This window comes from Haliotis cracherodii, unplaced genomic scaffold (assembly GCF_022045235.1).
Source record: "Haliotis cracherodii isolate W230 unplaced genomic scaffold, xgHalCrac1.p SCAF_3, whole genome shotgun sequence".
NCBI classification, from domain to species: Eukaryota; Metazoa; Mollusca; class Gastropoda; order Lepetellida; family Haliotidae; genus Haliotis; species Haliotis cracherodii.
In genome coordinates, this window is record NW_027266286.1 from 1383067 (window position 1) to 1410852 (window position 27786).

General features: G+C 40.9%; 3 protein-coding genes across 12 annotated transcripts in view; 1 reads left to right on the top strand and 2 right to left on the bottom strand.

The window, feature by feature from the left end:
• Positions 1 to 3933, bottom strand: part of LOC139474321 (WD repeat and coiled-coil-containing protein-like) — a 53518-nt gene extending 49585 nt beyond the window's left edge. The window contains exon 1 of the mRNA XM_071257290.1: positions 3732 to 3933. Within this exon, the coding sequence (XP_071113391.1) occupies positions 3732 to 3786 (55 nt within the window). The 5' untranslated portion in view covers positions 3787 to 3933. The remainder of the gene's footprint in view (positions 1 to 3731) is intronic.
• A 13341-nt stretch (positions 3934 to 17274) lies between these two features.
• LOC139474824 (uncharacterized) overlaps positions 17275 to 27786 on the bottom strand; it is a 73414-nt gene continuing 62902 nt past the window's right edge. For all 10 annotated transcript variants that reach the window (XM_071257964.1, XM_071257956.1, XM_071257960.1 and 7 more), the window contains one exon: positions 17275 to 27610. In XM_071257964.1, the coding sequence (XP_071114065.1) occupies positions 26251 to 27351 (1101 nt within the window). In that variant the 5' untranslated portion in view covers positions 27352 to 27610 and the 3' untranslated portion in view covers positions 17275 to 26250. The remainder of the gene's footprint in view (positions 27611 to 27786) is intronic.
• On the top strand, positions 17313 to 17840 carry LOC139474103 (GRIP and coiled-coil domain-containing protein-like). The gene has a single exon (XM_071256971.1). It carries the CDS (start codon positions 17313 to 17315, stop codon positions 17838 to 17840), a length of 528 nt encoding a protein of 175 aa, XP_071113072.1.

Here is a 27786-nt window from a genome sequence, read left to right on the forward strand (position 1 = left end):
CACTCAGAATACCACTGTCAGGATAAAAGAGAGAATTAGTCACTTGTCCTTATCACCATGTGGGGGCCCAGGGACACGCCCTCTGTCCTGAGTGATGATTTATACCCCAACCTCCGACAGCCTCTCACATCTCCATTCACACACCCAGTGTACACACAGACACTCCACTCAACATAGCTGGCAAGGGACTGTCACACTGACAAAAGGAGCTCTCCGACACTCAACACAAATAAAAAAGCAAACATATATCCCCGTGTTATGGGTTTTCAGACGCTCAAGAAACATTCATAGTTTCCTCGCTAATAATAAATCAAACATATACATATTACACATATTACCCATGAGATTGCTGAGCAAATGCCAACGTGAGTATCTTTTAGAAAATATTTAGATACCAACAAAAAAGAAAGAACTGAAAACGAATGAGAATCCTCAGACTATTTGTTGCCTACTGAGTGGATGTTTTTTCGCCTAAACAAAGCTACAGAGACCCATCTGGCAGGTAGCAGATCTGTTGGCCAGGTTTGAATCCAATGTTTGGTCGGGAGCTTCATGACTCACGGACGTGCTACACATCCATGGTGTAACTCCGCCTATGTTAGTCTCTCCACAGCAGTTTCGGTACACCCTGTCATCATGCTTAACAGATCAAGCCTGTGGAAACTGTAATGTTGCAATAGTAATCTGGTCAAACGTGTACACCAAACATATTTAGTGCACAGTATGATTCATAACCCTCCCCGGGGGATTCAGAACTTGATTAGGGAGTTACCCATTCTCAAAAGGAAGGAGACACACTATCAAGTGAAGTGAAGTGACCTTTGCTGAGTTTGAATGTGGATTATAATAAGTCTTCTTGTTGGCACACTTCAAAATTCCAAATGGCATGACAGAAATCTTTGTACGTGCCCTGCAGCACACTTTATACAAACAGCATTTAGCATATTTAGTGAATCTATGAATTTATACTGCAAAAATCCTATGGAGACACACAGTGAGTGAATATGGTTCTACGCCGCTTTTAGCAATATTCCCGCAATATCACGGCGGGGGACACCAGAAATGGACTTCACACACTGTACCCATGTCGGGAATCAAACCCGGGTCTTCGGCCTGACGAGCGAACGTTTTAACCACTAGGCTACCCGACCGCCCCTGTAGACACACAGAGTGACGTACAGTAGAGAAGTGACCTACAGTAGAGAAGTGACGTACAGAAGAGAAGTGACGTACAGAAGAGAAGCGGCGTACGGTAGAGAAGTGACGTACAGTAGAGAAGTGACGTACAGAAGAGAAGTGACGTACAGTAGAGAAGTGACGTACAGTAGAGAAGTGACGTACAGTAGAGAAGTGACGTACAGAAGAGAAGTGACGTAGAGAAGTGACGTACAGAAGAGAAGTGACGTACAGTAGAGAAGTGACGTACAGTAGAGAAGTGATGTACAGTAGAGAAGTGACGTACAGTAGAGAAGGTAGTATGATAATGGAGACCCGACACCCTAGGACTGAGACTACCTGGGTAGCCACCCCATATTACCCGACCCTACCCGGGTACCCGCTGTTGGTCTCAAGAGGTAGGTACAAACTGTCTGATTAGGAAAAGTTTGACCATAGCCCTGGCAAAATGTATTCAGATACACGTATAAAACGATCTGGAGTATACACTGTAGTTGCCTAAATTTTTATTTTTGTTCAAACATATAAAAGTCAGAAGGAATGGGCGTAGTAGTCAGGAAGAACTGCGAACATTAGTGACTTGTAGTTTAAACATAGAGATCTAGATAATGTTTTCATTAAACAACACATCACGTGACTTACCACGGGTCCGGGTAGTCCTATGGGTACCCTGGTCCTACTCAGAACCCACCTGACCAGAGTTACCCATGAGGGAGGGAGATTTTAATTGCCCAGCTGTTATCATGGTTACATACTAACCATGACAACAAAATGCAGAATATTCAAGTTCCATGACAAGTGTTCTTTATGCAAACACATTCATCATCATCAAACTACCAGCTTGCCACACACATTAAGGTAAACCCTACCATTCTGTGAGTAATGTGACATAAAAGGCATGTATGTGCTTCATGTACCAATGCCTACATACATGGCCTGATTCCATATGCCCTAAACAGTTGCTTGGCAACAAGAAAAAAACAATAGAGCATTAACATTCTTGGGCAGTGTGAGTGTATTGTCTACATAACGGGTCCCACTTTACACTGGAGCACTTCACTACAGAGGATAAATACAAGTCCTTTCATTCAAACTCTGTGTCACTAAGTACAATTTGAAAAAAAACAACTAAAATATGTTTTGAATTTGAATTAAAAGATTCATCTTTTTCCTTAATACTTTCAGTCTAGCACAGTTACAGTTTCCATGAGGAAGAGGCAATCATGATGTATCATCAACTGCTCATATGTAGTGAAACATGAATATACTGGACCTTGACTTTGTGACTCTTACAACAAATCATGCATAAGTTCACATCTCTCGTAATGAACAGAATATCTTTTTCCTGGAGAAGACACAAATGGAAGAAGAGACCAACTTGTCAACATTGATCTTAGACTGGACTAAATATGTTTATTGTAAACTTGAGGAATAAATCTTTCTATTTATGTTGAAGTATTGACGATTTAGATGTTGTCAATAATCAGTCATCAGAATGCAGGTCACCCTCACCGCACCGTCCCTTAGCATTCCCCACCCAACACCCCTAGACATCGGCATTCGGGGTGTCACGATACAGGTACCTAACGATATGATACGTATCTCGATTTTGAGGTCAAGATACGATACGCATCTCGATACAGCAAAACTGATCCTTTATGTGTAAATATAGAAGCAAACTTATCAATTACATATCACATTCACAATTATGTGTTCTAATCACTATCAGTAGAATAATTTGAAAAATAATAAAAGTTAGAAAAAGTTTATTCAAACAAGTGTCCGACACTAACAAGTTTTCCTATGCATCAAGTTCAGAAAATATGATGACATATTAAATAGAAAAGAAAATATCAATCAATACGCGAACAAATGGATACCGATTACAATAAAATTTCGTATCAATATAAATTTACATGTATCTTGTATCGTATCATGAGAATTATCTACTGATGCATCGGTACAATCGGTGAATCGTGACATCCGTAATCGGCATCCAAGTATTATTGCACTTGCACTGGTGTAATCACTGAGCAGTTCTAACAGAATAATCAACAGCTGCACATACATTGATGCATTGTTGCAGTCCACACTGACACGCCTGGGTGGCTACACTAACCTTGCATAACACAGTGTTCGGTTGTTTTGCATCTGTGACACAGTTGATACAAGATTTATCAGCAACTTGAATTATAGAGACAGATATTTGAAGCATGTAGTTTTTGCAAATGAAATGTAAAGTTGAAAGTTTGTAAGCTACTTTTAGATCATGTCTAAAAATCAAAACTTAATGTTTTGAACTCAATGACGCAGGCACTTAAAACTCTCTGCGAACAGACTTAGGCTCCAGGTTCTCAGGCGCTGACACACGATGTCAGTGATACGTTTCAGTAGAAAAAGTACATTGACATTGCCTTGACACACACTGACCGGCGTGCAACTACACCATCAGCATCAACACAACCTACAAACTCCGGCCGATGAAATCGACATCACGCAATACCTGTCACTGAGCTTGTCAAAGTTCATATGAAAATAAACAGTTCACTGCTTACCGTTAAGGAGTAGATTTAGTCCGTTCCCGCGCAGTGTCGATCTCCCTAACTCCATCCTGGAACAAGACACGGCGGTGTTTCAGTGTTTATATGTATCCATATCACTGCCGTGGTGTGTCCTGCTTGAAATTACCGCACTCTCTCAGCCTTCTCTTGTCGCGCACCTGATACCGCGTGGAGTCCACAATATCTCCTCCGAACGAGAGAGTTCCACAACAAAACCACGTGACCTACAGCAACCGACCGCTAGACTTGCACGGGCCCCACGTGTACCTAATTTGATAGAGCGCTGATATTTCAGAGGTGAATATTATAGTTTTAAAATCACATTTCGAATTAAGTAACACGGATATATTTTATTCAAAAACAACTTAATCACAAACGCAATATCGATGTTCGATTTCATAAGGTCTCTAGTAAGAAGTATCAATTATATTTTACGAGCGCTTCATTCAATCGTCGCTGTTTGGAATCTGTTTTGTGGAGTGTAAATTCAATCAGTAATTTAACAGAAACGCCGTTAAAAAATATGTCCATATACGAAGAAAATAACTCTCGCCGTATTACACTGAATCTCCATCTGTAATTCAATATTCACACAGGGGATAATTTTGACCTCTATAATACAAAAGTATAGGAACGAATAGTATGATTTATCATACTATATCAGTGTATTATGGGCCTGTGGCCTACTATTGAATACATTAAACCAGCTGCCCGGTCAACTTGGTCCCTCACCTTTCCAACCCCTTAGAGGCACGGGACTAGACACCTTATATGTGTTGTGGCGTAGATGACGTCACGTCAAACAGCTGATCTAATGTTGTAGTCGTATAATGGATACACGTGGTTTCAGTTTCCTAATACTAATATTCTCTTTGACAGAACTGATCTGAACTTGAATATCGACCCAGTACATCATGATTGGGACGATTTACTCGGCGACCGAGGAGTAAAAGAAACCGATTATCGATTTAAAACAACCTTAGAATATGGCGCTGTTTTCTAATTTTGGTATGTTGACATATTTTCATATATTTTTGAAAACGTAACGAGCAAAATATTTAACATATTGTTGACTAAGTGCATGGAATGTTTTACAGTGAGAATAAAGTTGTCAAAATGGATCCAAGATTAAACAGCCTTTTCAATATGTTAGACACACATTAGAATCTCGAATGGTTCAATTCATAACATAAATAGTATCTACACACGATATATAGATCATCAATTTCTGAATGACAAAATGTTTTCATTGTAAATGTGATTTCTTTTTGATGTTTTAAATAGTTTTCATTATATTTTTGACCCTGCATTATCTTAATTATCAAAAACTTCGACCAATGCCATGTGGTTTTCCTACGTATTTAGTAGTTTATGATTTGTTTTGTATCCTTAATAAAAATAGAATTTGTGAAAATAAATATCGTCTAAGAGCAAGATGAAGGCATTTTTGTGTTTATTTAGATGGGTTTATCCACAAGTATAAATCATGTATGATCCCTCCATGCTGTAGTGCAGCTAAGCCAAAAGGAAAACAATGAAATTAATGAAATTCATTAATGTCAACGATTTTGCCAGTATTATTTTCGTAGTTCAATACCAAAATCCTATTTTATAGTCTGCTATTCTTTTTATGACAAATAATTCCTTTATGGGAAACTTTACCTAAAATAAACTATTCCGTATGTCTTTAAATGCACACACACACACACACACACACACACACACACACACACACACACACACACACACACACACACACACATATATATATATATATATATATATATATGGGCGGCTATAGGCCCATGTACATTTCAGTTATATATATTTACACACATTTGAGGCAATTTACATTGAAAACAATACTGAGGTATAACATTAGGTCTTTGTACGTAGTAATCCATCACATACTTAGCTACATTTCTGAGTATACAGTCATTTTTGCTATTTAAGAGATTGTTGAAGGTATTAACAGATGGATTGTTATAAAATCTTACAGGAATATACTTTTGTCTTAATGATGCGTAAAACGGGCAGATAAACACAAAATGGACTTCGTCCTCAATAGAACCATTGTTACACAGCCGTTGTGAATAAACGATATCCTCTCCTCTGCCCAGATTACTCCGTATGGGCAATTCACTTAATCTCAACAGGCACAGCGTACGTCTACGGTCTCTGCTTCTGAAAGCTGTGACATAATATTCCTTATCCAATAATATCTTGACGTGTGAATAATGCCTTAATTTACAAGACTGTGAATGTGTATGTATATGTATGAACCAAAGGGTAAATACAATTCTAAAGTCGCATTAATAAAATAATTATGAAAGAAAGAGTTTTATTTCATGGACGGGCCATGTAAGTATATGTTTTGAGCAAATACTAGATAAGACGAGGACGTATATTTCCTTGTGGTAATTTTGACACGAATTTGTTCACATTTGTGAGCATATGAGTAATTCATATTTTCTGAATTTTCTCTTCCATTTAGTCTAGATATTACTTATAATTGTACTGTAAAAACAACAATAATATTTCTTCCTTAAAACTGCGCAAGTTGTCGTTTCCTTGTATGAAATGTGGCCTACAATACACTTCTTGAGATTTCAAATTCAAATATTAAAATTGTCCAGTCATATCACATTTCAAGCTTTTAATAAAAATTAGATGTAAACCATTAACAACACATTATCACATCCAAAATATAAATAAGCGGCCTGTGCGATTTGCGATGCTTTATTATGGCGCCCGAGTTACGAGTGATCGAAAATAGGTTTGTTGGATAGATCTCCTCCCCTGTGATCGTGTACGGCGGGCGAACTTTCCCCAAGGAAGTGAACGCTTTCCTCTGCGAGAGGTCAGTTTGCAAAATCGTTTCAGTGCAGCATGTTATAAAAACATTGATTCTTGATTCAGATTCTTGAACCCCAAATGGACAACGCATTGTCAACAACATACTTATACGTATTCACTCTTATAATCAGAATGATTCTGGCAAAGAGTTCTGGCACACCCGTGAGACACACTTCTGCATAGCAAGTTGACCCCCCAGGCCTTGCCCTCGACAATACTGTCCGACCTTTCTGACGGCTAGCAATAGTGTAGCGTCCGTGGTCCAGTAGGTGGAGCGTCTGTTCGGCGAGCGGCAGGTCGATGGTCTGATCCCCGGCCGCGTCATACTAAAATGCGTGAAACGATGATACTAGTTACCCTCCATGGCACTAGGTATTAAGGGGATAAAACAAGGTATGGTCACACACACACACACGCATGCACACGCGCGCGTATGTGACGTGAAACCCCATTTCACCACACCTCCAATTATTTTAACAGGATTTTGCAACACCTCAAATCGGAGGGTCATTATGACCCTGAAGAACTTGGTACCCCATTTATATATGGTATACCTTGCAGCAGCACACATACAGTAGCAATGATATGTTTCAATATTACGTAGAAATAGATATCCTAACAACTGTTGTCATATTCAGTTCAAAACAAGGTAAATGGTCATATTTGGATAAACAAACTTTGTACATCAAAATTCCAGCCAAAAATTAATTGCGTAGTACAAATTGTATTTCATATCCCTCTAAAAAAATCCCTTGTGTTTAAATCCGTGAAATAACCGCCATGCGAGTTTCTCTATATTCAGGATCTATTGACTAACTCTCCAGTCTGTTATGATAAATATATATCTTTTAAAACGTTGGGGACTGTCGGAAATAACTTAAAATGTCCACCATTGTAACAGATACAGTTGTAGTCGTATGATAATAATGAACGAAGTGGAAACACATTATGACCGGCAGTGACGTATGACAGTAGATTATGTGACCGCCAACGATCTTGAAGGACTATCCTGGTTAGATGGAACATTTCAGAGTTGGTTAATTTGGATCAGTAGTGCGAAATACCGCGATTTGTCAGACATTCATGAATTCACTCTACGAGGCATACTGCGTATAAGTCTGCCAATTTGGAGATTTCGGAGAGTCTGTCCCACTCCTCATGGAGCGCCTGGGTAAGTTCGGCCAACGTGGTCGGCGGCCTATGACGTTGACGTATACGACTCCCTATCATGTCCCAGACGTGTTCAATGATAGAAAGGTCGGGGCTCATGATGTCAATCACTGGATCACTGGTCCAGACTCAATTATTTACAGACCGCCGTCATACAGCTGGAATATTGCTGAGTGCAGCGTTAAACAACAAACCAACCAAACCAACCATGATCTAATGATGGAGTGGAGGCTGGTTACCGAGACACGAGAAGCCACGGGTTACTGATGGAGATTTTACGAATGTTTTGTTATAGTCACAGTTGACAAGAAGTATTTATGGTGGCCGAGAGGGGACATCACTTTCTCGCTTTCTCGCTTTATCGCTTTCTCGCCTTATCACTTTCTCGCTTTCTCGCTCTATCGCTTTCTCGCGGTACAGCAATATTCCCTCTTGGCCACGATATGGGTCGCATGCGTCATGTGTTTCTATACGATAAAAAGGTGTTTGGCCTGGGGGGGGGGGGGGGGGGGGGGGGCGTTGCGAGGAGCTGAGATTTTTCCAAGTCGCATTTCAAATTATACATATGGACGGAGAATGTTGAAATTTTCTCACTATCTACTTAAATATAATTTAACAGTACAGACATATGTGCTTTTAAAACAATCCACGTGTTTCTGCGTAAAAAAGAATTTGATTGATATATGGCCCTATTTAGCTATTGGATCCCCCGCCCCCAGGCCAAGTTATCGAAACAAACAGCAAATAACACCGCTCAATAGCGCTGAGTAGTACGTACTTCCTAAAAGGCAATAGTGTTTTCCTGAAAACAACGCTTATATCAATGCTTATTCTGTTTGCGGAGTAGATGTCATCAAGGTGGAAGTCCTCACCCAAGCAGTGCTAATACTACCGGATGTTCATTATGTAATTTCTGGTTTTTGGATGACATATTGTTCTCAGTAACCGTAATGTGGAAATAGATAGTTGATTGGTTTTATATTCAAGTTGGTGTTTCCGCTATTCAAAGTGTTCAGTGAGGCCGTCTTATCAACAGTCATTTCTGAGACATAAATGCAAAGTATAACTACCGTATTCGACGTAATAAGCGCCGCTCTCTAATAAACGCACAATATTTGTGAATATATTGGCTAGTGAACAATCCCAATTAGCACCCCTTCCGATTGATTAATGTACACAAGACTTATTTATTCGCGTATATTACGCACTCGTGGGCTATGTGCACACTTAATTATGGGGAATTAAATTCGGGAAAAATATATCTGTCGTACATAAACATTTCAGGCTGTCAGCATAAACCACGAAATTTATCTTTCAACTCAACTTTTTTTCCCACCAAAATAATATTCTAATTTTGAGAGCGCCCTGGGGGCTTATTACGTCGAATATGGTAATTATGTCTACGCTTAACTTTAACGTTAATTTCCAGATTTACAGCACATACTGTTCAAAAGAAGTTAAAGAACACCCGATTCCTTCATATGACTATAGTTAGTCATTAGAAGAAGCGATAGAGCGAGAAAGCGATAGAGCGAGAAAGCGATAGAGCGAGAAAGCGATAAAGCGATAGAGCGAGAAAGCGAGAGAGCGAGAAAGCGATAGAGCGAGAAAGCGAGAAAGCGATAGAGCGAGAAAGCGAGAAAGCGATAGAGCGAGAGAGCGAGAAAGCGATGTCCCCTCTCGGCCACCATACTATAGTGGTCAAGAGGGGATATTGCTTAACCGCGAGAAAGCGATAGAGCGAGAAAGCGATAAGGCGAGAAAGCGATAGAGTGAGAAAGCGAGAAAGCGATGTCCCCTCTCGGCCACTATACGTATTTGGTTTGTCGCTCATCCCATTGCCCAGCTTCATCGGGTGCGAACGGAAGACAAGAGCAATAAGATAAACAAACAGCTCTCGACTGAGAATTCAAGTGGTATGTTGACTCTTGTTTAAGATATGCGCAAACGGTTGAAGTTTCATCGTTAGGCTGAACTGACGGGCAAAATATGCATACAATTGAAAAATGGATTTGGCCCCCAAAAATATTAAGAAACTTTATAAAAACGTTACTAGGCTGAATGTCTGGTATCTGTGAACCAACTTAAACTGATACCTGCCTCGCTCTGCTCATTGCATAACCGCCGAATAACCAATTCTTGCTTTAATTCCTAGCCATCATAAAACATTGGTGTATACTTTATTTTGCACGTCAGTTTATATTCGAAGTACAAAGGTTGTTGGGTCTGTGTTGGGAACCTTCATGAAGTCTTCTTTTTTTAAAATTTATGCCCGTTTTATGTGTCACGATCTATTGGCACACTACATGCCTACGCCGAAAACTGTAAATACAGAAGTGTCCCTTAGGTGTGCGACAAGGCTGTGGTCTTAGTCCGTTTTGATTCTCATTTTAAATTAATGTATTGGTAAATGGCATTCACATCCACTTGAACAGATTGTATTCCGTTATCCCCAGATTTACTGGAACTGTTCTCCTTTTTATGTTGATGATGTCCTGTTTTCTGACACTGTAATTGGATTCCAAACGCCAATCTATATTTAGAGAATTATTGCGAAACATGGTCTCTTCAAGCAATTAAGACAAAACAAGAATTGTTGTATACTCTTCAAAAAAAAGAAACGGAAAGCCAGATTTGTGTGAGGTAGGAAAATACATTTATACGAGGAACCGTACAAGGTATTGAGCCAAAATGTTGTAGAGAGAACACTTGGTGATTGTAGTCATCTCAGTTATCGGTACATAGGAGAAGTCCAAGGTGAAGGTCAGCTACCATCAATAACGCGTTTGTCCCCCGATGGAATCGATAGCGGCCTGACATCTCCTGCCCAAGGAAGAGACGAGTATGCGAATCACATCCTTGGGAATGAGTCCTAATAAGACAAGGCCAATTATTGCTAAAATGTGTAACTGGGCGGAAAAATGTCAGTGTGAAAATGAGGGAAGTCCTCAGAGACAAAGGATTTGGTATAGCCAACGACCTGACCAACACACAGAGACAGGAATTGCTTAGATTCAGAGCTGAGAATCCAAATGTCAGGTATTATTATAAAGGAAATAAAATGGTGTATGTGGCTAAGGAGGAGAATATACAGATAGAGCACAACCGAACACCTCGCGACCCACACAGGAACGTTGACACTGGGGTGGAACATCAACGACGATCTACAACTGGATCACGACGACTGACCAGATCCAACTCCTGCCCGTCCTACAGGGGACATACCCGATAGGCATGGGGCCAGGGTCATGTTAGAGACAGCACCCGAGCTTATATGACTCTTCATGATGCCATAGAAACAGACACTTGTGATAAATCTGACGACTTGTTTGTGAATTTTATATTTTAGAATATTTCCGGTATTTCACAAAAAATAACAGAAACTGACTTCTTGAACTACATAAAGTCGTTCGACGTAGTTGGAATAACTGAAACATGGCCTAACAGTTTTGACCTACAACATGCTCTCCCAGATCATAAAGCTATTACTAAGGATGCGGATAAAATATCAAACACTGGAAGACATTCGGGTGGGATATTAGTATTGATAAAAAGACAGTTCTCCAAATATGTAAAATGGTACAAAATAACAGAAAACTCTGTTTTTATATTATTTGACAAAACACTTTTTAGTCTTGATTCTGATTTATTATATTCAGGTCAACCTGGTATAATAAACTTGGCTTTTATTGCAAAAATGGAATAACAATATTCCAAGATAGACTTATAGACATACTATCTAGTCTCCCGAATGTGTATATTTTGTGTGGCGGAGAATTTAATGCTCGTACAGGCACCAAACCCGACATAATTGACCGCACTGAAAGTCAAAATCACTCCTTTTGGGATTTCCTACTTGATTATTTTAACGTCCAGCGATTCTCAGCTGACAAAACTGTGAATAATTTCGGTAAATGTCTGTTAGATCTTTGTTCAGTGTTACATGTTCATATAATGAACGGACGATGTGGCACAGATTCCCAAGTAGGAGATTATACGTTTATATGTGCCAATGGCACAAGTGTAACTGATTATGTGATTGCCTCATAATCACTTTTGGAGTACACGAGTGATTTTACGATACCGTCACGTACTTAATCGGCACATCTTTCGCTCACACTGAAATTACGCTCGCTTCACGTGGGCCGACAATTATCCGATGAAAGTAAATGTGATAGGTCGTTTAAGTTTGTATGGGATTACGACAAACAAGAGCTATTTCGACTAAACTTTTTAACAGATAATATCCAAATATTACTCAATAAATCTGTCGAAATAGCGTTTACCAATATTGATAGCAGCGTAGAATATATCGTAGAAGCTATATATGTTTGGCTGGTGCCGATATGAAACGACGAGCCCGTCATGTAAAATCAGATGTTGTTGTTAATAAATGGTTTGACGCTGAGTGTGAGAGATTGAAAAGGGTAAGATGCAAACTTCTAAATAGGTTTAGAATACAGAAAGACACAAATTCGCTAGATGAGTACAATTGCATTAGAAATAAGTATAACGCTGTGTGTAGACAAAAGAGAGATACATTTTATTAGCAAAAACAACAGTGTTTGGAAAAAAGCATATAGGATTCTATACTTACTACTTCAATATTTAATTTGAAATTAGAAAATGGACATTTTCCAAATTCATTGTCGATTGGTATTATCGTACCAATCCATAAACAAGGTGATATAAATAACGTAAATAATTACAGAGGCATTACCCTTTTAAGCATATTCAGTAAGATATTTACATCTATCATTAACAAGAGATTAGTGTTCTGGGGTAATGCTATGGATAAAATAAGTGAAGACCAGGCTGGATTTAGAGAAGGTTATACAACTATTGATAATATGTTTATACTACAAACAATCGTACAAAAGTATCTAAGTACAAAAGGTGGAAAGTTCAATGCTCTATTCGTTAACTTTGTAAATGCATTTGACTCTGTACAACGACATAAGTTATGGTAACTTCTGTACTCCTTGGTCTTAGTTGTAAAATGAGCAAACTTCTATGTAATATTTTTGAAAATGCAAAAGTATGTGTCAGAAATAACCGAGAACTGACGGAAATGTTTGATAGTGAACTTGGAGTGAGACAAGGCTGCCTACTAAGTCCTTTTTTGTTCTCCTTTTTTATAAATGAATGAGCAACACAAATTCAAGATAAGTGTACAAATGGAATTCAACTACATCCTGACATGACACAATTATTTGTACTATTATTTGCGGACGATATTATATTATCTCAAGTAGTATTGGCGGCTTACAGTCACAAATTAACGAATTAGAAAAGTACTGTGAGGAATGGAAATTAACTGTAAACAAAGATAAAACGAAGATTGTTGTTTTTAAAAATGGTGGGATACTTGCTTAAAAGGAAAGGGGAACGCCTAGAAACTACCTCTTTCTACAAGTATTTAGGTGTATACTTTACAAATCATCTTAGTTGGTCTATGCATGCAAAGCAAGCTTCGATGCAAGCTCAAAAGGTATTAATTGGTGTGTTATAACAAATCTTTACTCTTGGAAGTATTACTTGCAAGTCGTTCTTCAAGATAATAGATTTAATGATAAGTCCGATATTATTATATGGAGCAGAGATATGGGGACTCAGTAAGCTTGAACAAATAGAAAAAGTACATTTATATGCCTGCAAGAAATTCCTTGGTGTTAAGGTTAATACACAAAGTGTTATGGTATATGGTGATTGTGGCAGATTTCCAATCTATACAATTCATATCAAGGTCATCAAATATTGGTTAAGATTATCGAATATGCCATCTTATAGGTTCCCGAAAGAAATGTCATAATATGATGGTATTCTTTGATAAAAATTGAAAACTAAATTGGGTAACAGACGTAAAAGACTTGCTGTTTTCTGTTGGTTATGGCTATGTATGGTGGGAACAAAATATACAATGTCATTCTTATTTCATTAGATCATTAACACAAAGACTAAGAGATATATAAATTTATTCACAAAATTGGTCTCAATCTGTATCTGAATCAAACAAATGTATTTATTACAAAATGGTAAAAAATGATTGATATCCCGAACAGTATTTATCTTGTTTAAATGTAAAAGAAATTCGAGTTTCCCTAGCAAGATTTCGATGTTGTTCACACGATTTATTTATTGAAACTGGACGTTACACGGGTATTAAAAGAACGCATTTGTCACTTGTGCGCCCTAAATGACATTGAAGATTAACACCGCTTCCTTCTTATATGCCTATTTTATGCAACATTAAGGGCTAAGTATATACCTGAATATTACCATGTCAATCCCAATTTCTTTAAATTCACATCTCTGTTAAACAGCTCTAAGTACTCACTTTTACAAAAAAATATCTATGTACATTTATCATGCAATGAGACACAGAATGTTTTTTTAATTATGTTATAGACTCTACTACTCTGAATGTACCAATCCTAAATGTACTATAGGCCTGTGGCCTCCATCAGTACGGAAATAAGGAAATTGAATTGAATAGAGTTAATGAAATCGGAATAAATTAAAAGTCGGCTAGATAATGTTATCAAGAAACTAAAATCCTCAGTTTTCGTGTGTGGATCACTCATCACCCCTGAATCCCTGCCTTGGCCAGTCTCTGAAGCTTGACCACTGCCGTCGCTGGGTGAATTTATATTATTATCACCAACTTTTGCTATCATCACGATATTTTTCCCATCTGATACTGACCACTGCTATCATATTATGCATTGCCATTGAATATTGTACCACCTCTCTATTGTGTACTGTCATTGAATATTGTACCACCACTCTATTGTGTACTGCCATTGAATATTGTACTACCACTCTATTGTGTACTGCCATTGAATATTGTACAACCACTCTATTGTGTACTGCCATTGAATATTGTACTACCACTCTATTGTGTACTGCCATTGAATATTGTACCACCACTCTATTGTGTACTGCCATTGAATATTGTACCACCACTCTATTGTGTACTGCCATTGAATATTGTACCACCACTCTATTGTGTACTGCCATTGAATATTGTACAACCACTCTATTGTGTACTGCCATTGAATATTGTACCACCTCTCTATTGTGTACTGCCATTGAATATTGTACCACCACTCTATTGTGTACTGCCATTGAATATTGTACCACCTCTCTATTGTGTACTGCCATTGAATATTGTACCACCTCTCTATTGTGTACTGCCATTGAATATTGTACCACCTCTCTATTGTGTACTGTCACTGAATATTGTACCACCACTCTATTGTGTACTGCCATTGAATATTGTACAACCACTCTATTGTGTACTGCCATTGAATATTGTACCACCTCTCTATTGTGTACTGCCATTGAATATTGTACCACCTCTCTATTGTGTACATTGTAATAACTGTTCAGTAACCTAGTTAATTTTGGAATACATTTGTTGATTGTATACCGCTTGTTGGTTGTTTGTTCGTCTCATGCTAAGTTTTTCAGCGTACAGATTTCTTGGTTAACGTAAGGTTTCAATTTGGGAATCGACACGTGACAATGTGTTTATGTATATTTGCGGCTCTACTTGTTCTGCATCACCTTTGTTTGTGAATAGCGTGACGTGATTTACACCTGTGTACAGCGGGTGTAACAGAAGTGTTCGTACAATATGTAAAAGCTTCATCCATAGAACTCGTCTTACTTCAATATGTAAAAGCTTGTTTGACCGCGTTACCTGAAGCGGCCGTAAAATCTCGAAAAGCGAGGCCTTAAATACAAGATATTAACAAAAACTGATGAATCTGCACCCAAACGTGTGTGTATTATATCACATTACGCCGTTTGAGTGTTATAGCCTTGGCCCCCAGGGCTCGTCGCTTATTCATGATTTAACATGAAGTCGACAGTGTTTGACAACATACATTCATCCTCAACAGCGTGCGGAGTATTTCAGATTGGCTAGAATTGTAGATCCAGTTCATTTTAACTCCGGGATGCTATCCATCGGTATTATTGGAGCAGTGTGATGATGTTTCATGGTATCACAGAGATTCTCCCCCCCGGGTCCAGCTGCACGAAGCGATGTTAGCACTCTCCCCGACTTACGGTATCCGGAACACTGCGATTGCCCTGTAAAACGGGGCCCTGTCCTCGTCGTAGGTCAGCTGATGGTGTTGCTGCCGACGTTCGTTCATCTGCAAACATCCTGTGTGGTGGCACTTGGTTAACTTATTGACACTAATGATGCCACCGATCTCCGTGAGTATATCATGCTAATAACTTAATTAATACTACTCTGAACGGGCAGCACACACAAGAATCACTTTGGAGTCTCTCAGCTCTCAAACTGATAGCTGTAGTATAGCTGTAATACTGTAAGGAGAGCGTTAAACTCACTCACTCACTCACAGAATACGGGCGGTCGGATAGCCCATTGGTTAAAGCGTTCGCTCGGGTTGGATTCCCGACATGGGTACAATGTGTGAAGCCCATTTCTGGCGTTCCCCCGCCGTGATATTGCTGGAATATTGCTAAAAGCCACGTAAAACCAAATTCACTCACTCACAGGATGCTGGTGACAATATCCACCCTTGGCTAACTCCAGTTCGGAAGCAAAGTTGTCCAGTCGGCTAAGGAACCCGCAATTCGATGAGTAGAGTTACGTCCCTTCGGCGTGTCAGAGTTATGTGGTCGTCGTTTCGAATCCTGGGTTTGTTTGTTGTTTAACGACGCACTCAGCAATATTCCTGCTATATGACGGTGTTCTGTAAATAATCGAATCTGGACCAGACAATCCAGTGACTGACATCATGAGCATCGATCTACTCAATAGAGATACGATGACATGCCTCAACCAAGTCAGCGAGCCTAACCACCCGATCCCGTTAGTCGCTCCTTACGACAAGCATAGTGGTCTTTTTCGGCAAGCTACCCAGAATCTTCACGGGTCTCGAATCCTATGTTCCCCGTGTTCGATTCTGCTGTATCTTCTCGGTCTGTCCTCCCACTATATCTGACACGGCGTGATGGGACTGAAACACTGTTCCAGGCAGTATTAAACCCAACTCACTGACCAGCTACGGATGATCGTGAAGATTTAACGAACGCTTCTACCGGAACCTGATTTCGCACTAGGAATCATGTGACGTATCCCGTAATCACATGTAACCATGGCCACAGCTGCCGTAGACGTGGACAACGATGGACCATGCTAGAATATTTTTTTCGGGCTTTATTAAATACGAATCATAGGACTATGAAAATACCATATATCAAAATAACGCAAATCTACCTAATCTAGCCTTATATTTCAATAGCAACAGACTGTGAAACATTCTATCTTGTTTGAACAGGCAAAGGGTATTTTTCTAGCATTTTTGACAGTACTTTAAAGGGAGTTTAGTAGATAGGCACGTGTTACGTCAAATTGATACCTCTGTATTTTATTTGAAACTGAATACTCAAACATTCGTTCTAATTTGAAACATGGAATATGAAGGTATTTAACAGGCAAACAAAACACAATACTACAGTTGATAAAGCAGACTTTATTAAGAGATTCTAACAACGATAAATGACATGATAAAATATAGTCGGTCTTTCTGTACACTTTTTACAATCGACAGTCCTACAAATATCAAATCCACGCCTCTGTACAACGCAGTTCACGAGAACATTATCCCCGAGTACAACGCTGTTCACGAGGACATTATCCCCGAGTACAACGCAGTTCACGAAGACATTATCCCCGAGTACAACGCAGTTCACGAGGACATTATCCCCGAGTACAACGCACTTCACGAGGACATTATCCCCGAGTTCAACGCAGCTAACGAGGACATTATCCCCGAGTACAACGCAGTTCACGAAGACATTATCCCCGAGTACAACGCAGTTCACGAGGACATTATCCCCGAGTACAACGCACTTCACGAGGACATTATCCCCGAGTTCAACGCAGCTAACGAGGACATTATCCCCGAGTACAACGCAGTTCACGAAGACATTATCCCCGAGTACAACGCACTTCACGAGGCATTATCCCCGAGTACAACGCAGCTCACGAGGGCGTTGCCTTGCGACATTCACACACCACAGTACAACTAACAAAATAAATATATATGCAAACAAGTGTCCTTTTTCACAATCTACAGCAAACTGAGTGACAAGATACGATCTCCATAAGCAAAGTGAATATAGCGTTCTAGTACCGGTCGCAGTGAGTCAGCTCGAGACTATACCGTCAGTTATGTTCAACTAAGATTTCAGAACAAATCGCAAACATGTAAGCATAATCCAGGTCTGATTCCGCGACGAATCGTAACCACTCGTCTCTTTCCGTAAACTGATATTCGGCGCGTGGGAAAAAATATGAATAATATTGGCAGTATACACGCTTTAAAACACACCTCCTTAAACAAATCTAGCAAGTTGGTTGATATAATAAATATCACACCTCAATAGAATACGTCTTTAAGATATATAGTCCTCTTCACCATGTTTAGCTGCAGACTTGGTCCAGTGACAACCGGTGTCGATCCATCATTCGTGCTTTACGGAATGACACGACTTGTCACGAACTGTCACGAACTGCTCCTACATACACGTCACGTCTGACTGTTTCATGACGTGCGTGCAGGTCAGCACACACAATGACGACGACATATTGGAATGTCTGCCGTGCGATGTTTGACATGTCAAGTGTGAACCTACATGGCATGAATTCCGTCGTTTTGTTATCAGTTGGCTCTAATCCTAATACTCAAATCTGATCGTGAAAACTCGGAATAACTACACTACGCATGTGTGGAAGTCACTGAGCTTCACGCTAACGTGGCAAATATGATAATGGTAATTTTGCAAATGCATATTTCGAACATTATAACACCGAAGTTTCTACTGAGGAGTGACCTAAAATATTAATGACCTTCAATGCGATGTCAAAATCTGGTTCAAAGGGATTTGCAAACTATCTGTCGACACCCAGTTGGCGGTACACATGATTTGCAATTCCTGCAGTCGACCGAAATGTGCACGTTGAAGTCCATGTTGTTTACGAACCGGATATCTAGTTCGTGACGCGATTTTGATTGGACTATGCAGAGATTCGTTAGTCCAGCCAAATTGTAACTCCGGCATTCCTGTCTAGTTCGGCAAGGGTGGGAACTGGACTTGTATCGTCAGTTAACGCCCTTGCCCCGGGATGATGCCTCCATACAAGCATACGTCAGTCGTGGCATAGTGGGAGACCGTGTGCACAAAGGAAGGTTACGATAGTCTCACGTTGAGTTTGTGGAAACGAGCCCAGCTCCCCCAACAGAGTCCGTTCACTGCTGATATAACCTAGGGAATATCTAACTAACGGAAAGGGACGAGGCGTGCCGAATGGATAACCACGCAACACCTGTGTCCCTAGAGACGGGGTAGGGTGTTTCCTGGGGACAAGAATTTATCCACGACAGCCCCCGAAACCCCGTGATTTGAAACACGTAATAAATAAAGCCTTGAGATTGACACACAAAACCGATCGTAAATCTCCCACCGTTTCGACGAGTCAAGAGCCCCATCCACCACAACAACAACGCTATTTGTTACGTAAATTTGCGTTTAAAGGGCTAAAATATTGGGCCTGAAATGAAAACCCATTCAAAATTTCTTTTTTAAAACTTTTTCTAAGTTTTACAACCAGAAGTTTTTTATTGTTGACAAAAAGGTCAATTCTGAAGGGAAACACTTAAACTCTTACCATAAATCTCTATAAAAACTGAATTGCTTGCGTCAGTAGTGTTTTGATACGGACTCAAAGTCACACTGAACCAATACTTTTCAACTCAAGGCTTGATTGATTGATTGAGTATGGTTTTACGCCGCTTTTAGCAATATTCCAGCAATATCACGGCGGGGGGCACCAGAAATGGGCTTCACACGTTGTACCCATGTCGGGAATCGAACCCGGGTCTTCGACGTGACGAGCGAACGCTTAAACCACTAGGCTACCCGACCGCCCCACTCAAGGCTTGAACAGGCCCTATACTTTTCCTGTACCCACCATAACCCTTTAAAACCTGACATTAAATGTATGCATTCCAAGGAGTTGATAATTAATATGAATTACATATTGTTTTAAAAAAGCTTTACACTTATGTCCTCGGGCCATAAAGATAGATCAGATGTTGTTAAATACCAACCGTTATAATATTTGTGTACTGTTATATTTACCTTCATCATCAAAACTAAAACATTCAAGTCACGAGCCACCATTCAGCTGGCGGTGCAGATGTAATTGGCCCGTACATGTTGGCATGCTCTCAAAGTCAACATTACGCCAGCTGTGCAGGTCACGTGACCGTGTCTATCTGCCAGGTAAGTACAGCCTTGTGTCGCATGTAGCGTTATAGGAGGGCATTCAATACCCTGCCTGACTCATCCGGCACTGCAGTCGACTGTCAGCATAAGAATGCCGTGTAATGGCGCAGCTATCTGAGCCTGTTTTCATCTGACACTTATGTACACACAACTGCCTCAGTGGCAACATGGCGGCTAGGACCGCCATGACTGTTTCAATCTTACATGTTTTATTTTCACATCCGATTTAGTCAACTGAATGGTATATTATATATTTACTTTTAATAATCATTGTGAGGTGCTCAGTGCTGTGAAGTATAGAATCGACCGGCTCCGTGGTCTAGTGGTAGAGCGTCCGCCCGTCGGGATTCGATCCCTGGCTGCGTCATACCAAAAGACGTTAAAAGGTGGTACTTGTTGTTACCCTCTCTGGCGCTCGGTTTTAAGGGGCTAAAACAAAGACTTGTCGGCTCTGAGTCAGTATACTGTGTCTGAGTGGGGTATTCGTGTTAAACTGCGGCATGGTATCTCAGTGTGCTAGCACTATACATCGGCATCAGTCCGGACTAGTAAAAGCAGCCACACACACACACACACACACACACACACACACGCACACACACACATGCATGCATACACGTCGCTATATAAGGGCAATAATCTTGGACGCGATGTTAAACCCCATTTAACCTCACCTCACCAGGTGAATCAGGTCCCCCTTCCTTGCCACACAACTATCATTAAGAGCGTTGAAACTATCATTGTTTGCTTGTATGTCACAAGGCGATTAAAATTAGGTTGCAGTAATCTGTCTCATTATGTCAGATCCAAATATAATTTAAATTATCGTGCTTATTATGACGATGGTGATAAGAACAGTGATAATCATATTATGTCAGCCCTACACTGATCTCCCCAGCTGGTACAAAGCAGTACGGAATGATTGAGTGAGCTGGCTTTTCGCGCTTTAAGCAATATTCCCGCAATGTGATCACCAGAAATATACTTCACGCATTGCACCCATCTGGAGAGTCGAACACGGACCTTCGGTGTGACGAGCGAGTGCTTTATCCACAAGGCTGTCCCGCCGCATCTCTTAGCACTAAGACGATCTAACTAAGACGGGCGCGCCGCTAAGCTAAGTTTGTGAACGAGGCCATTCACACATGCAGGTACCCTGTTTCTTGTTGCGGAAAAAACAAACACTTCTATTTTAATACCCTTTCCAATAAAAAATACCCCTGCGTTTTCTCTCTGTGTGTTAAATAAGAATGCCTTTTCTATTCAACAGCGTGTGTAGCAAGACACGCCTCGCTCCAGAACCGACCTCCGCCCACGCAAAGGGAGACAGACAGGAGAGTTTTACAACCTGTGTCAACAGACACAGACGCTTTTTGAAACCCAATTGAATTAACCTGAATTTTCAACATTTGTTAACTGCCTCCGATGCGATTTTTGAATACTTGAAAGTTTAGTATGCCTTGAGTGTATTGTGTTTGAATAGAGTGATTTACACACTAAATGCTATGACCTTGTCAGTGTAGGTCTCCTAGAAAAACGACCATGCAGCACGGCGATGTGACGCGGGCGTTGTTATCGGTTCAGACGCAGGGTGTGAACAGTACTGTTAAGTATGGAGGTCATTCAGTAACGTCACTTCTGTGAAGACGTAACAGAGGAACACTGCGACATTTCGACATCACCAAACCCACTAGGGCAGGACTCTCCCGATTCATCGCGATACGCTACATTACGATTTACCTTGCCGCAAAGTCATGTATCGACAGAAACGTATTTGCAAACACCGAAACCCCGTCAATCCGGAAATATAACGTTCTCAATGAAATTGTTCGGATAAAACAAAACGTATGCTTATAAAGATGTCTCGCTATATACAGGTAAACGTTCTGTTATCAGCCGAAAGGCGGGTTGTCCGGATTGGCGGGGGTGTCCGGAAGGCGGAATGTCCGGATTAGCGGAATGTCCAGATTGGCGCGATCTCAACGAGTTTTCAATGTAGGTGTAAAGGGAATCTTTTCGTTCTGTAAACAATAACTGTCAAAACCATTTTTATACACAAGATTTTCAAGTTTCGTTTCTGTTTTTGATTTTTGTTAACCAAGTACGATTTCTTTACATGACCGTTACCATGTTTTGTGTATCGCGCGACCATCTACATACTCCATAGTGTACACGACTACAGAGTCGAACAGCTGGTCACTTTCATAATCAGTACTTCGAGACAACCGCGTTCGATACAACGAGAGTCGATGAATGTCGATGAGATCACTTTATTTCCACTATATTACTTGAACTCCATAAATCACACCAGCCTTATAAGTAAGTAAATGAATATGTTAAATTCAACAACTTATAATAATGCGAGTACATTTCCATTAACTTAAAAAGCTGTATATCATACATATTAAAACTAGACGCACTATATTCCACATCGCCACGAGATCAAGACCGTATGTACAAAGCCGAGACAATTCCGTACATGTATCACTACGCTAAACACTGTCGCTGACCGAGCTGTACACGTCATAGCACTTCATAGTCATGCTGGGTATTTTCTGGCAAAAAATGTGCATAGGTGAATATAGCAGAATACACGCCGAGCAAGAGCCATCTGACTGACATATGTCGCCTCATAAATAAATCATTATGGCTCAGTGATAACTTATCAATTACCGTGATCACACACTGGGCATAGAAATCCTCGTACATTGCAAGTATATATATTAAGAAAATTACATATGCAGAGTTGTCGTTCTTGCACTCGATGTGTATTCTGCGAGGATTAGGTAATATCATAATATTATGTGGTGACGGTAAATTATTATACACAACTATTAAAATATACAACTCATCAGCACCATACAGGCCCCAGACCACCCTAATTACATCCTGAAAGACACGTGGGTATACAGTTGCTATAGCAACGGGGCCAGATCCAAACTCAGTTATCTCCCTTGGCGGAAGTGGGACCCATCTTATCTTGCTCAATGTACAAAGCATGGTTGATGTGTTCCAGAAACGGGTCGTATTGCTGAGGAATGTGTGTAGAAAAAAGCCAACATTTACAGTGGTGAAGACACAGCTTAGTTGAGTATATCAAGGTGTGGGAATTTTGAAATATGTAGAAATAAGACAATTTACGACTTCGATTCGTGCCTGAGACAAAACACAAATACTAGATCTAATATATGAAGGACCACAATGTAAAATTCATCACAATCTTAATATCAAGGCATTGAACTGGCAAGTGTTACAATGGACCCTTAGAGGAGCAATTTATGACCAACTGTACCCGTAAAACTATAAAAAAAAAAACACACGAAAATATCCTCATGATAAATCCATTCTCAAAACCAGGTGCATGTGCATCTATATTCCGAAACTCGTTGACACCGCGGTATATTGAGGTGTTATAATATGGAGGAAGACATTCTCGGATCATCCCAGTTAACACGTAGACGGTATCCTTAACTTTCCCTGCCATTGCTTGTCAACACCGCATTCACGTCTGAGTGAACAGAATGGGGGGGCTCTCTTTTAATAATAATAATAATAATAAAAATAATAATAATAATAATAATAATAATAATTTTGTTTAGTGTTAAGTAACATCTAGGTAGTCCATTTCACTTGCCAGGAACCACGCTCCTTTAAATCAAGAATTACGGTAACAAGTAGCAACGTTTACTGACAACATCCTCTACACCGTGCCGCCCACGTTGTTGCCACGAGCAGCATCGACGGATGGCTACACTACTAATCCATACCGTACTGTCACGATTTACTCCTTTCCGAAAAAAATAAGTTAAATGATTATTTCAGCGAGTGGTAAGGAAATTGTTGTTTTGTGAGCGCTAAGTGTCGAATCGAAAACCGCACAGGAAACATGACTCATTGCGGGCATTCAATAGTCAATATAAGTACTAGCTAACAATAACACCATATGTTCCAATCGAACATGCTACATATGGCAGTATGCCAAGGTCACAGCAGTACAGTACAGATAGAATTCAGGTGATTTAAGTCAGATAAACCGGGTGAGAGTTGATGGAGTACCCCACATTATGCTTAGACAAAAGAGGTTCCGGGACACACTCTGATAGCATGATGAAAGAACGGAAGTATCGATGATGTTAAACTTGCATATGAAATAGAGAATGTTTGGCCCATTTCCGTACGGTGTATGTACACATTCTGACCCGCGAAGCTGACAACAGTGATGTGTCGCCAACAACGGGCACCTTGTTACTTAAGGTAAAACAACCTGACTCAGCAAATCATCACCTTCTGTCAAACCAGCATATACAACAAACTAGTAAAATGGACATTTTGCCATACTAAGAAACGTTAACAGTCACACACTCCATTCTAGTGGGCGACGAACAAAATCTTGTTTTAAAGAATAAACTATGTTCCATTAATATGACAAATAGACTATTTCTAAGAATATACTACCGCACAAAGATGTCGCTTTGACTACAGTCACGTGGTGGTCGATACACAACCTGACCTGTCTGCTTGGTCGTCTTGTCTTGTTTTTATCCTCCGAGAGTGACATGTTGTTATTGCCAGAAAGTAATTTCAATGAAAGGCTTTGTCACAAATCACAGTCATCTATAACTCTCCGTCACTCTATTCAGACTTGTTTGCCATGAAGTCAAAATTGACTCGCTAATCTGTCCGTGGTGAATAGCTCCCATAAACACCAAAATAACTTTAACATAGATCACGGACAGATCCGTGGGCACTTGGGCAAAGCGTTTCTCGGGTAACCTCGCGTGACCTCGGGTAACCCAGGTCAATCACATACATGTATATGCCATTCCACTGCATAGCATTGACATTATCGTTTATACATCCATGAACTTGTAAACACCTAGGTCACTACGTGCCCTCTATACATCGCACCCAATCACTATGACGTCACTTAAATACATCGCACACAATCACTATGACGTCACTAATCTCCCTGAAGGTGTGGTCCGGGCAGAATCGAGGCGGTTATAGGGGTAACTACTCACTGTTACCCCTGCTGTCTCCTGGTGTGCCTGCCAGGTCAAAGGTCATATCGGGCACTGTCAAGGTCACACAAGGAAAGGTCGGGCAAACACAATTTCGAAAACTACAGATGCAAGGCAGTGGTCATTCGACTTCATCATTATGTTATAGCTGCACCATTAACACAGGCCCGTGCTGTTGCAGATGCAAGAACGGTGATTATGCTTTGTTCAGAACACGGACAGCACTTGGGATAGAATGAGAGGTCAGAGTTGGCGACGGAGGGAGGCGGATTCCTGATAGTTACTGCAGACGCAATGATGACATGCCACATATTAACTGTACCACTTCACGGGCACGACGTCGACGACAACCGTAACACCATCGTGCACCACAGTGAAATCCATCCATACCGTTCTCCATTAGATTGAATCTATACAAATGCCACGCTGTATGGTGTCCCAGGAAATGTTGGCCCTGCTAACAATCCGTAGTTACATTAATTACAGCCTGCTACTGATAAGGTTGCCATTAATTTCATCATCATCATCATCGTCATCATCACTGATTATTATCCAAGAAGTGTCAAGAATGCAGGTTGAACAAATGCACGTCATTACTGTTTATGACCTTCACATAGCCGAAGATTGTGTACATTTACGTACACACAGTGACACTGACACACGTTTGACGTCACACGCATATTACTACTGACTCTTGGTGCATAAACACAATTAAATCCAAGCCTGTAACTACATTTTCCATCTATACTGGCAGAATTTCACTCAATAAACAATAGCAGGAATCCAGAACATCCTAGCAAGATCTTCCTCCACCGACAGTACTTGCACAACCTGTCGTCGCCTATCCAGGCTGACGAGGCAGTCGCCATGTTATTACTTATATACACATATATACACTTGGTTCAATCACACCATCCAATAGAATTATCAGAACTGCAAATGGGAAGTTTGTTATAAATTATACTATGTACAATCGTTCACAAAGACTTGCTTCAAGTACACCTTATCTACAAGCGTTCACAATCAGTGTAGTTAATCCTTTCATAGACTTGCTTCACCTCCACGTTACACAAGCGTTCACAAATTAATGTAGTTAATCCTTTCATAGACTTGCTTCACGTCCACGTTATTTACACAACGGTTTCATCCAAGTCCATCTCGACCTCATTGCTTTCCTGGACGTGGTACAACTTGCCAGTGTCTCGGATTTGTTTGGTCGCCATGTTGACGAGGTCCTTCTCCTGCTGCTTCACCATCCGCTCGACTCGCTGAACCGTATCATTGAAGTCGAACTGGTCCGCGCGTTCCCTGATGGTGATGGTGTGGTCGACCTCGATGACGTTCTTGCCCTTCAGGGCCATGACTGGGGCGGCGTTCTTTGCAATCAGCTTCCCGACCTCCGCCAAGCAGGACTGAGGCTTGGATATTGCATCGGTGTCCGAGATGTACTGTAGCTCCGGGAAGTTGTTGGTCTCACGGAGCTCCTTGTATGAGCAGGGCACACAGACACAGGCACTGTTCACCTTCGTGAAGAATGTCGTCTGCATCTTCCCCTGGGCCAGACGATAGAAGTAGGACGCTATTCTGCTAGGCCGTTCGTGGTTCAAGGACAGCTGATTGAATTCTTGGATGACCTTGAGCGTTCCGTGATCCTCCCCACAAAGGTCACACTGGGTGCTGGTGTAGGTCATCCCAAGGCTACGACTTTGAACGCTCTCGCTCTTCAAACGCCTCAAGTTGTTATTCACCCCGTTAAACTTCTTAACGATTTCGTCAAAATTGGTCAACAAAGAGATACTCGCATCTTGTTCGCTGTCGTACGCCGAAGAGGAGGCCACAGATGACATAGATGTACTCGGCGTCATGGACGACAACGGGGACATGGGCGATAGCGGGGACATGGGCGACATCGGTGACGGTGGCACGCTCCCATAGTCAAACCTCATGAAGCAGATAGGACACCTCAAACTGGTATACCGTCTGGCCATGTGTTTCCGCAGGCAGTGGTGGCAGAGAATATGTCCGCACGGGAAAGTGTCGGGGGCTTTGCTCACCTGGACGGTCTTAGAGTAGTCCGTGGTGTTATCATTGTTATTATTCTCCTTATATTTGGCCGCATCGAACAGTTGGACCGGACTCTCCGGCTCATACATGAACGTGGGCTGATACGTAGAGGCCCCACCCCCATTCGTCTCGGAGGCGTCGTACAGCTTGACGGGACGGCCCGCCATGACGTTGGCGTGAGTGTCACACACACATAAAACTACACACCTGCACGGATGTCTCGCATCTCCGACGCAACATCAGGCGAAATCAGGAACTACCTTTCAGTGCTTTAGTAACGGAGTTCCACAGAAATGTCACATATATTCCTCTTCGAAGATGTCTCGCGTGTTTTGTCACTTGGCGGGAAAAAGCAGACGTATTTTCTCCCTCTCCGCCCTTGTCAGTGTCTGCACGGATTTCAATGGCGCTGCACTGCACTGGGTTCTGAAAGGAAACGAAAAGTATTTAGTGAACCTGCCAAGAGGGTGTAGCACATAAAGGATTTATTCTCCACAATGAATGGAAGCAGTGAAAGGTGGCACAGTTGAAATTTGCACGTCAGTTAAAGAAGTCGCCCACCCGACCCTCCTCCCGGTGTAAATATTAATACAACACACACA

What these genes read in the sequence shown, in the direction of transcription:
- LOC139474103 (XM_071256971.1), top strand. Translation starts at nt 17,313, where the DNA reads ATGATAAAATATAGTCGGTCTTTCTGTACACTTTTTACAATCGACAGT.